Raw genomic sequence first — 12,356 nt, 5'->3', positions numbered from 1 at the left:
CCTCCCCCCACTATTTGCGTTACTCCCCTGCAAACCATGGTCAATGTTGGTGATTGGAGAAGGTGTTAGGCATGGCAACGAAAGCCTTGGCTAAGTTGCGAAGTGGTTTGGGTACTGTCAAATGTGGAAATAACATAATGAGGTTTTGATGCCGAGGAGAGGCATGAAGGGCCAATGAAGTATCACCAACGTCGTGGTGAAATGCATGTTGGGCTTGTCATGTGGCTGAGTAATGTAGGAAAAAATCAACTGTGGCATGGAGGTGGGCCACAAGCCATGGAGGCTGTGGCATCAACACTAGACCAAAACTATGTTAAGGAGGTGAAACCTAGTCCATCACATCATGAGCAACCTGTTAATGGTGACAATTTCAACATTTGAATGGGGTTGATATGAGCCATTAGATCTATTGGGGTGCATCTTTGCGCTAACCCCTATGTAAGTTGGAGATCCGACAACATGTTGAGTGTCCGATCTACTAATATCCACTGTTGATGAGGCAAGTGTGTGGTTGGTGGGGTCAAGCTTATTAAAAATTAGTTTAAACATTATAGGCATATACATTTAATTGTGCGCAGAGTATACAGTTAGGCATCGTGGGGTGTATCGTAACTTTTAAATATAATATGTGACATATTTACATAGCTTGAGTGGGCCTAATGGTTAAGAGCATGTGTTTCCTCCTAAGAAGTAGCAGGTTCAAAACATGATCAAGATCACTAATTAATATTTTCAATAATAAAATGTGACATTTAACTACTTGCAATATATTTTGATTAATTATCTTTTTCATTTAAGTGAAAAAATGATTGCTTTAAAGGTAACTATTATCTTTTTAATTTAAGTACCAAAACTATTTCTTTAAATGTAAGTAAAAGAGAGACCAGTTAATACAAACTACAAACTACTCCCTAACCATAAATATATATAAAATTTAAAAATTAACCATATTTAGAAAATAGATTACTATGTAATAAAAAGTTTATTCATCATATAACAATATCATACATGTTTAAAAAGTTGTACGGGCTATGATCGTTTATATTATAGAGTTATGCAAATGGCCTTCCTTACTGTATACAAGATAATTCACTACATGTCATTTAACTACTTGCAATGCATTTTGATTAACTATCTTTTTAGTTTAAGTGAAAAAATGACTGCTTTAAATGTAAGTATTATCCTTTTAGTTTAAGTACCAAAATGATTTCTTTAAATGTAAGTAAAGAGAGACCAGTTAATACAAACTACTGCCTAACCCTAATATATATCAAATTTGAAAATTAACCATATTTAGAAAATAGGTTACTATATAATAAGAAGTTTATTCATCATATAACAATGTCATACATGTTAAAAAAATTGTACGCGCTCTGATCAAATATACAATATAATTCACTACAATTTATTGCTGGGCTTTTAAGGGATACTTTTCTGGTTGGTTGGACTACTACCTAGAAACTAAAGAAACGCTGATAGATCCATGAGATCCCTGAGATGGAGCAGCAGCTGATCCTCTAGGTTTGGCAGCGGTGTTGGAATTCTCAGAACTGGCGGCAGCGGCATCTATGAAAGCTGGTTGTGTAGGCGGAGCAGGGGTCTCTGAATTGTTGGTTAACATCAACCCAACCTGTGACATGGCCGGTCGCAGCCCCCAAGAACCTTGAATGCAAAGAAGTGCAACCGTGATCACACCACTGCTACAAGGCTTGTTCCTACAATACTTCCTCCTAACAATATATGCACTATTTTCGATGATGATTTCGTTGAATCTGTTATTAAATCGAAACAAAATAATCAAATGGCTTGTTATAACATGTTATATGAGCACTACACAGCTGCAACGAGTTGCAACAAATTTATAGAACGCGTACGCGATTCATCGATGCTACGCTTAAAATTTAAACGGTATTGTGAACTATTCTAAGTTAATAATTCTTGAGTTTTTATAATATTAAAAATCAGCTGAAATAATTTTTTGTGATTTCTGTTGATTAAAGTTAGTTTTTAATTACATAAATAAATAGATTCAGGGTGTTGAAAAACCTTTTAAGACACTCTCGTGCAAAATCACAAATCAACTTTGTAACTTCAACAAAATGGGCATTGAAAAAGGGTCGAGACACTTTTGTGAAAAGCTCACAAATCAACTTTGTAACTTACAAAAATCTTATGAACAATGTAAAAACCTCCGAAACAGTTAAATGAGACTAAACCTGCAACAAACATGAACAATTAAACGGAGGTTAAACAGTCTAAATAATAAATAAAGATGCTATACGATGATTAAACAGCGAATCCAAAGAATGGTAATTAAACAGCAAATAGTTGTAGCGAAGTAGAAAACTCTCACTGGAAGCTAATATGTCAGAGAAAAACGAATACGTTGAGTAGCGCATAAAACAACTCGTCCCGATACCTCGACCTTCAACCATTGGAGGACATGTGAGTAACTGAGTCTGAGGTTTCATCAAACATTGTTGGCAATAATTTTATAAAGGGGGGCCAACACTGAGCGAGACCATATAAGGAGCCATCAATGGAGCCAGTCGCATAACCGTTATTTACAGAAGCGTTTTCTATGAGTTACCTCGATAGGGCAGTGGCTGTCTGAGAGAATTCCGGTGGATCGCTGTCATTTGTGGAGAAACACAAACGACTAGCGCCGATGCCCTCAGCTTGCAAACCTAAATATTTGTCATTCTCATAGTCGAGGAAAGAACCATCTAGATGAATCCAACCATTCCAGTATTTGAGACACAATGCTTTTATTCGTCTACCCGCTTCCTTTACGCAGTCTGCGCACTCGTCTGTTGTTAAATAGTTCCGACAAACTGCAACACAAGCGACATTGTTTTGAAATGAAATATCGTTGCCATCCGAGGAAACATTAGAGGGAAGTGACTCTAAAACATTATCCAGACTTTGCCAAAACGCTCTACCATTAGTCTCAGCATAAATGGGGTTGCACCTTGTCTTGTCCTCTTGTTTATACTCGGGATTATCGGTTGCTATAGCTACTGAAATCATCACGGCCGCTGAAATAGCAGAAGTGAAAAATTTCGTAACTTCCACCATCAGTTGAGCAAATTAACAATGCATGGATTGAAACGCAAAAACTGAATAGATATATTAAATTGTTAATAACTATTCCACCGTGTGCTGATTATGGATATCGTGTGAGTGGTGCTCACAGTATGTACACCCTGTTTGAGTCTGTTAGTCAGACTGCCTCCTCTGTAGGTGAAAGAACTATACCATTGCATAGCCTTTGAAAAGACGCGCTGAACATTGAAACGTGTTGCGTGGGAAGCCGCCCAGTAAACTTCACCATTCACTTTGTTAGTGAGTAGGAGGACCTCTTCACACGTTTTGGTGGAACCAGTCCATGCACAACAATAAAGGGGAAAGACACTGATTTTTTTCATTGATTATCGCACAAACCTAAATACATAACCGTCTGCGAAGCAACTGGCAGGCAATCAGATCCTACCGATTGTGATGTTCAATGTGGGACAGCTCACATCTTTTTATCAGAGTTGAATTCGCGGTCGAATAGTTCGAATATGAATTCGATTCTATTCCATACGCAAATAGATTATCAAGGAAAATTAAGGAATATACATCTTATATTATTTAAGTGGTAATGGTTTCAATTTGATTTTGATGATGAACCATACTGGTTGGTTCGAAAAGTCAAAAAATTATGTTATGTGATTTGTACACAAACACATGATTTATTAATCATGGCCGCCATCTGAAACACAACCTCAATCTCACTCTCCAAACCACAAACTCATCACAACAGCAAAAATCCAGTCAAGATCTACATTAGATTGAAACCGTCATCCTACACTATTATTAAAAGTATTTTTTCTTAGCTTTTGAATAATCTATATCAAAATTTTGACATTCAAAATCTTAAATACTCCTAAAAATTTGTTTTGAATCATATTATAGAAGTTGCAAATAAAATTATATATTGAGATTAGTAGAAACAAATCCTATTCAATGGAAGTGAAATTGTTACGAGTCACATTATAGAAGTTGCAAATAAAATTAGATATTGAAATTAGCACAAACAACTCTTCTTTAATGGTAATGAATGAGATACAACAGGGAGAACAAACTCTTTAACATTTAAGAAAAAAAAAAACTCTTAAAATTGTTAATTGGTTAATCAAAAAATAATAGCTAATGTTATAGTTTTTAATGATAAATATTTAGGTCATTTCTTAATTACTCACTGAATAAAATATAGATTAAGAATCATTAAATTAGAACTATCCTGCTATTTTACTAATTGTTCAAAAGATTTAAAAACCATATAGTATATTTTTGGTCAAATTAAATTATAAACAATTTTATTATGAATAAATGGTTCCAATTTCATTAGTTACTCGTCAAATTACTATATAAAAGAGATTCAAATTTTAAAAAATGGTCAATTTTTTTTTATTTTAATGTGAAAACGAGAAATTAAAATTTTAAAAAGTGAATAAAACATTATTTTACTGTAAAAATATAAATTTAATATCCAACTATTTATTTCGTGCTTTTACCCATTTTTAGTGAATTTTTCTATTTTTAAGATAAAAATTAAAAATACATTACACAGACAACGTCAAAATTAATAACACATCAAAGTAACTTTAATAGAAGTGGAACTATAAATTTTTTAATCATTAATCACGCCGGTATTGCATAACAAATGGTAAACAAGCGAAGTTGCGAGGCAGCAAGTCCCTGCATCAAGTTAAAATAAGCATTTCTTATGACAGACTATAACATGTGAAGAATACAAGACAAGCACGAATGCTAACAATTAAGACATTATGCCTATGAAGCAAACTGATACTCTTTTCAAAAAGTTTTCATATATATAGAAAAAATGAAACTGGAATATTGGCATCAATGATACATATATCAGTCCTCAGTTTAGATTCTTTAGATTCAAGGAGCGTTGTTATTTCCAATCAGGGCAGTCTGCAGTGCCTCTCCTTTGTCAGCTTGATATGCTAGTTTTGTAATCATCGACATCCTAGCAGAGATGATAAAAGCATAAAAATGAGAGTTTCAGCACCATGGCAGATCCAAATGCATATTTGAAGCATCCGTCGTAGGCCTGTAACAGACAAGGAAGCGGGGAATTAAGACAACGCGTAAAGTAATGCAAAAATAGGCATGAGATTCAGAATTTTGACTATACAGCTCAAACATACTCCATAATCATGCCAAGTACTTGTTGTAGAATCATATGCTCCTCGTTCGAGATGTTATTGTTTTCTTGGTTTCTTTTTTCTTTGTGTTTCTACTTTTACGATGTTGATAATCAGAAGAGTCATGAGAACAAGTGCTAAGAGAAACAATGCCACCAGTTGGGTAAGTTGGCTTATGCTAATGGATTCCATGTAATGTGAAGTAGAGAGATGTATGTCAATATCTAGGTGCAGAAGGTGGTTTTCTTTTGTAAGCGAGAAATTAGGCATTGCTTTTGCCAATTTATAAAAGAGTTCAATGTGTTTGCAAGCTGGTTTTAAGTGTGAATGGAACTGGGTTTTTGAGAATATTTTACTGTACAACCAAATAAGGAAAGCCATGCAAGATCGCAAGACTTGAATGCGGGATAAAATCCTGACACGTGCAGAAGTAAGTACATATACGGATTGATTTGGAATGGAGCTGAAATACTTGAAGATCAGATCGGAGGGGATATAATCCAATATGAGGAGCATTTATTGGAGGAGGCCAGTATTTAATGATCGCCATAAAACGAAAAACTTACGTTAAGTGAGCAATCGGTGCAATTAAGCAATCTATCTGACATCGGAAGCAGATGGCATATGAAATGATGTATGTGACGGCAAAAGTAAATGGGAAATTAGGTGATGTATCTGACATCAGGGGCAGATCTCAAATGAAATCTTAGTGTTAGATTGGGTCCAAGCTATTCTAATAAACAATTTGCAATTAAGCGATCTATCTGACATCGGAAGCAGATGGCATATGAGATGATGTATGTGACGGCAAAAGTAAATGGGAAATTCTCAAATGAAATCTTAGTGTTAGATTGGGTCCAAGCTATTCTAATAAACAATTGGCTAGACAGGACAAGTAATGAGTGTATGAAAGACATGTTCAGACAACAGGTATAATTAAAGCTGCCTTAAATTGAATAACTTGTACCAAAGTTCTAGCACCACCATAGGCACTGCAATAAAATTTGGTCCATCTCATTTCAGTATCAAAAATCATACTAACTAGTGAAGCATGAAAGAGATGAACAAGAAGAAACAGAAGAAGAAAAATGCAACAAAGTTGGTTTCTACTTACCAGTTTTATCTGCTGGTGATTTAAGCAAAGCACCTTGGGGAAGATCAATGCGTGCATTTGCTTCAAGCTGAAGCCGGAGAGACTGCTTTTGTGCTTCATTTTTAAAGCTTAAGTCTTCAGGAGCAGACAGATCCTCAACAGACAGACAAGGTGGTTGTTCGAAAATGTCCAAGGCTGGGAATTCAGAAGGTTTTTCCTCAGGCAGAACTGGCTGGTCCTTTTGCAATTTATCAGGAACTGGAAAGGCACAAACTGAATCTTTCCCAGTAGAGACATAGCTCTGCTCCAATTTGGAAGCGACCACAGATTCCACATTCAAAGTGTCTAACTTTTTCTGATTTGGGGAAGTGTCAAACTCTTCAGTAAAGTCGATAGATGTGTCAAAAGATAAGCTTTCGCTAGAATCATAGCTCTGCTCCAATTTGGGATTGGCCTCAGATTCCACATTTAAAGCATGTAACTTTTTTGGATTTGATTTTGGCTTTTCAAACAGCTCAAACTCTTCAACAAAGTCAAGAGATATGTCAGAAGCCATGCTTTTGATAGCAGAGTCGGGACCTGGTGGAAGGATATCCTGAATGACTTCTTCACAAATTTTCCGCACATTTGTACCAACTACAGCGACTTGATTTTCAACATACTTCGTTGTCTCCTGCAAAAATAGTAATGTTAAAAAAGCTGTCACTTTCACCGTATTGTGTATGTAAATATTGACTTTCCAATAGTAAACCTAAAGACTGAAATAAACTACAGTATAACCTTTCGGAACCAGCAGACTCCTACTTAGATATATGGATTAGAAAGAAGACACCATACAGGAAATCAAAAGAAATAGTCACAAAAATGGTAGTAACTGGATATTATACCAGCAATTTCTCTTCAAAAAAACTAATGAAAATCATAATATGCAGATGCTACTGATAAAATCGACATGTCCAAAATGACATGTAAATGTTAAGATTGAAGTTTAAGATTCTCACTTGTAGTAAAATAGGAGAATTTTGATCCACCTCCACGCAGATGGCCTCAAACTTTTGGTACATCTGATCGATCCAAGATAATCCTTTTGATGTAACATCCACGTCAAATATTGCAAAACCTTTTGGCCCCATGTTGACTCTATTCTTTCACTGCAGTGCAAATAAATCTCAGCCTTAACTTGTCCATGCTTTTATCCTGTTCTGTGCACTAACTAACTAGAGGCATAACTTAACAAGCTTAGAAGTTCTTAGAGCGGAAGAATCCTCAAGAAATTAACTTAGATGACCATTAGCAGCACTAGTTTATATATGGAAATATTAACAAATACAAACAATCAAAATTAAGCATACAACCCATCAAAGGAGGGGGGTAGAATAATACTTTGAAGAAGAATATCATAGTTGCAATAGATTCAGAACATACTAAGAAAAACAAACAGCTTTCATGTAAGAAACCTTGTCGTCATTCACAATCAATGTCAAGATTTTCATTCTTTTAAGCAGTGTATGGGCAACACACATTTCCTGCTCTGTCAACCACAAAATTAACAAGCTCAATCTATCCCTTGTGAATACTAAGCTATAATGGTATTTCTTATTGAAATATTAATGCTAGTTTCATTTTCTGTTCTCTGTATATTAGCTACAACGTGTCTCTAAGATGTACTATGAAATTAAAATTGAGTGTAGACAAACATTTGGAAATTTACTACTAAAAGAAATCTTTTGGCAAAACGGGCAAGCAGGCTTCTGTACAGGCTTCTTCTACAGAAGCTGCCACAACATTCATGGGTCACAAAATTAACAAGCTCAATCTATCCCTTGTGAATACTAAGCTATAATGGTATTTCTTATTGAAATATTAATGCTAGTTTCATTTTCTGTTCTCTGTATATTAGCTACAGCGTGTCTCTAAGATGTACTATGAAATTAAAATTGAGTGCAGATAAACATTTGGAAATTTACTACTAAAAGAAATCTTCTGGCAAAACGGGCAAGCAGGCTTCTGTACAGGCTTCTTCTACAGAAGCTGCCACAGCATTCATGGGTCTCACTTTAAGAGCCCTTATTAAAGAAGTTCTGTACACTAATTGTTTGTTAAAAGTCATCAATGAAGGTTTGAAATTTATTGGAAATTCTTGGTATAAAATATGACCAAATATTTTATACCTATTTGGCCAAAATTTGTGGTTTTTAAGAGGACTAAGTTGCTCTACATTAAGAGGTGGAATCAGTCATCCAAGTATATAAGACTGAGTTTCCAGTTCTAAGGGTTCAAGCTACTAAGCTGGTTGGCCATACGATTTTGTAAAAAAATATGATCTAAAGCTGAGATATAACAAGTCACAAACACACCAGTCATCTACAACCATATGCCATATGTTTAATGACAGTTACCCATATATTTGATCTTATTAAAGTTGTTGCAAGCATCCATTACTGGGTATGTACATTTATGAGATTACTATGAATTATATGTGGTTGTTCTGAATAATTTTGCGGTGCCTACCTAGTACTGTGTGCATACTATTTGAATAAAAAATAAGAAAAATTACCTACAACCATGTAACAACAAACTGTTTGACGAAATACCAAAATTGAAACTCAAACCAAACTCAAAAATTTAGTGGGGGAAATCGAGATATTCTGGGAGGATATTCCTTGTCTTAGATATTGATTTATCCCTTTTGTGGAGGTTGTGGTTTATCTCAGGTTCGAGTTGCTCAATCATATTTTGAGGCTGATTGTTATACACAAACCAGAACATTATTTTGAAGAAAAATTATTATAAAATTTACAGACCTTGCTTATCAGATATTGTTGGTGTTTCAGAGGTCAAATTTTCTGCATATTGGGATAGAGAGTCTCCATATGATATTTGAATTTGAGTTGTCCTCTACAAGACTTTTGACTTTTGGTAGCTGATCTCTGACATTTAATTGATGCCACTAAATTATGAAATCCTAAAAGGTTGTATCAGTTCAAGATCTTTGTAGGATGAGTATGCTTATTTTTCATGGTGACTGAAACCATTGGAGAAAAATTTGTTGAGTTGTGGTATGTTCCCTTTAAGGTGTACTTATCTTATACACTAAATGTTGTAAAAATGTCTGTTCACAAGAAAAGCAAATATATTCTGTATCTAATCTCTGCAAGAGATGGATTGGTATATTATGCCTCTTTTACTGAAGAAGGCTTGAAAAAGGTTGATTTAATGTCTATATTTATTGTATATATCATACATACATAGTTGTGTAACGAATAGCAGACCATGATAGCTCTTGAAGTTAAAAGACAGTAGCATAAGTTCTGCACACCTTATTTCATGTATAAGTTGCATTTTAGTTATATAGGCACTGCTTTAGAGTCACTGTCAATGTGATCAAATAAGCACATGAAATACTTATTAATGCCTATAGAGGTCAGTAGGTAATTACACAATTATTTTGTTATTTGGCATAAAAAGACACTCCTTCACTAAACAGTTGGAAATTTACTACTAAAAGAAATCTTCTGGCAAAACGGGCAAGCAGGCCTCTGTACAGGCTTCTTCTACAGAAGCTGCCACAGCATTCATGGGACTCACTTTAAGAGCCCTTATTAAAGAAGCTCTGTACACTAATTGTTTGTTAAAAGTCATCAATGAAGGTTTGAAATTTATTGGAAATTCTTGGTAGAAAATATGACCAAAATATTTTATACCTATTTGGCCAAAATTTGTGGTTTTTAAGAGGACTAAGTTGCTCTACATTAAGAGGTGGAATCATTCATCCAAGTGTATAAGACTGAGTTTCCAGTTCTAAGGGTTCAAGCTACTAAGCTGGTTGGCCATACGATTTTGTAAAAAAATATGATCTAAAGCTGAGATATAACAAGTCACAAACACACCAGTCATCTACAGCCATATGTTTAATGACAGTTACCCATATATTTTGATCTTATTAAAGTTGTTGCAAGCATCCATTACTGGGTATGTACATTTATGAGATTACTATGAATTATATGTGGTTGTTCTGAATAATTTTGCGCTGCCTACCTAGTACTGTGTGCATACTATTTGAATAAAAAATAAGAAAAATTACCTACAACCATGTAACAACAAACTGTTTGGCGCCACTGAAATAGAACAGGGGTGTTCCCTCTCCCCTCTTCAATTTAGCTTATACACAGATCAGCATGAGGATTACCCGTGGTCTCGACCACCACCCATCTTTGTAATTGGGTTTCTCTTCACCTAATGGACTACAAAGAATCAGAATTTTGATATAAAAGAGGACTAAACATAACAAGTAATCCTGCATGGAACAATCTGACCAAATTCTCAACCAGCGCAGTAATCATTTTTCTGAAATTGCATCATAACCCAACAAATTCCTTCAGAGATTCAACCCTCTATATTCAAAATTCTGAATTGGGTTCTTCCAAATTCACTACAGAATGCTTTAATTGACATAAAAGCAGTACTCACAAGTGGAGAAATGAGATGAAATTTCATGAAAATGGGCTAAAATTTAATGAAACGGGCAAACACAAATCGATTAGTTTCACAAAAATACCTGATTAGATGCAAAAAAACGTCAAGGTTTCGAATCCCACAAGCTGCACATAATTAAAATATTAAGGAGTACCTTGCTTTTACCGGAAATGGGCAAACACAAATCGATTAGTTTCACAAAAATACCTGATTAGATGCAAAAAAACGTCAGTGTTTCGAATCCCACAAGCTACACATAATTAAAATATTAAAGAGTACCTTGCTTTTACCTCAAATGAAGAAAATTTGAGTTGCTCGAGCAACAAGTAGCGCATGTTGCAATTCATCCCTAACCTTCATAGGCAGATGGTTGGACTGCATCAGAGGATACGGGTGAATGATCGAAAAGGCGTATCCTCGTCACTTTGGATACCAAAGCCCTACTTCCTTTCAGTTCAAGACCCGGGGTGCTATACGCAGAATTCTCAGGGCAAGACACACCTCCCACAAGCTGCACATAATTAAAATTAAAACTATACGCAGAATTCTCAGGGCAAGACACACCTCCCACAAGCTGCACATAATTAAAATTAAAATATTAAAGAGTACCTTGCTTTTACCTCAAACGAAGAAAATTTGAGTTGCTCGAGCAACAAGTAGCGCATGTTGCAGTTCATCCCTAACCTTCATAGGCAGATGGTTGGACTGCGTCAGAGGATACGGGTGAATGATCGAAAAGGCGTATCCTCGTCACTTTGGATACCAAAGCCCTACTTCCTTTCAGTTCAAGACCCGGGGTGCTATACGCAGAATTCTCAGGGCAAAACACACCAGACAGGAAACTGTGGCATATGAAACGACAGTGCACCTTGAAATTTCAAATTTAAAATAAAGATAAGAAATCAATCGATTTCAATAAGAATAAAAATGAAAATCGTAACATTTATCCTTGTGGGCCCTACATGAGGGCCTTGTGCCTAACACGTCTCTCTCCATAGCATAACATGCAAGCTTACACCTATCTCCTTAACATAGGATGCAAGCTCTGAAAGGAGATAACATAGGATGCAAGCTCTAAAGCAGGCCACCTAAGGTTGCAGAAGCTAACATCTGTGAGCAGGCAGATTGAAACCAGAGAAGGGTTAAAATGGAAATTCAAGATATGCTTGTATACAGTTACAGATCCCCCACTACCAGAGCCCCCACTATCGTCAGAAAACATGAAAATCGCAGAAGGATGCTCTCGGGGAAGGCTGACTATCGCTCTTCAACGCTTAGATTGGGATCATAGATCATGAGTCTCTGAAGACCAACGGTGGAGGCACTGTTTGTCATTTTTGGCTTTCGTTTCGGATCGTCCGTCTGTCTTTCTGTAAATTGATTTATTGCAATGCAATGGCATTTTTCCATGGCCATATAATTCCTCTCGGATATCCAGCCATGGCTACTGTGTGACTGCAATAATTTGTTCTTTCTTTTTTCCTTTTCTTTTCTTTAATTTGCAGCCTAGCCTTAGTACCCCTGCAAAAATGCCAGGCGTATCAACCGAGCAGCACCTGTTTTCTGGT

At 35.7% G+C, this 12,356-nt stretch overlaps 1 protein-coding gene across 2 annotated transcripts; it reads right to left on the bottom strand.

Moving 5' to 3' along the window:
* Positions 1 to 4,928: 4,928 nt before the first annotated feature.
* On the bottom strand, positions 4,929 to 11,791 carry LOC149183022 (uncharacterized). Of its 2 annotated transcripts, XM_089417028.1 has the most exons (7): positions 11,409 to 11,791; positions 11,079 to 11,299; positions 10,871 to 10,946; positions 10,397 to 10,548; positions 7,314 to 7,463; positions 6,334 to 6,985; positions 4,929 to 5,125 (listed from the first exon to the last, which is right to left on the bottom strand). In XM_089417028.1, exons 5-7 carry the CDS (start codon positions 7,443 to 7,445, stop codon positions 5,031 to 5,033), a joined length of 879 nt encoding a protein of 292 aa, XP_089273154.1. In that variant the 5' UTR covers positions 7,446 to 7,463; positions 10,397 to 10,548; positions 10,871 to 10,946; positions 11,079 to 11,299; positions 11,409 to 11,791; the 3' UTR covers positions 4,929 to 5,030. The 2 variants fall into 2 exon arrangements, with proteins under 2 accessions (XP_089273154.1, XP_089273155.1); XM_089417029.1 differs by lacking the exons at positions 10,397 to 10,548; positions 10,871 to 10,946; positions 11,079 to 11,299; positions 11,409 to 11,791 and adding an exon at positions 8,870 to 8,897.
* Positions 11,792 to 12,356: the final 565 nt, after the last annotated feature.

This window comes from Pinus tabuliformis, chromosome 3_2 (assembly GCF_031772625.1).
Source record: "Pinus tabuliformis cultivar Carrire ecotype Pingquan chromosome 3_2, CPIR1, whole genome shotgun sequence".
NCBI lineage: Eukaryota > Viridiplantae > Streptophyta > Pinopsida > Pinales > Pinaceae > Pinus > Pinus tabuliformis.
The sequence above is the reverse complement of the archived record's forward strand: the minus strand, read 5'-3'. Positions and strand labels throughout refer to the sequence as shown.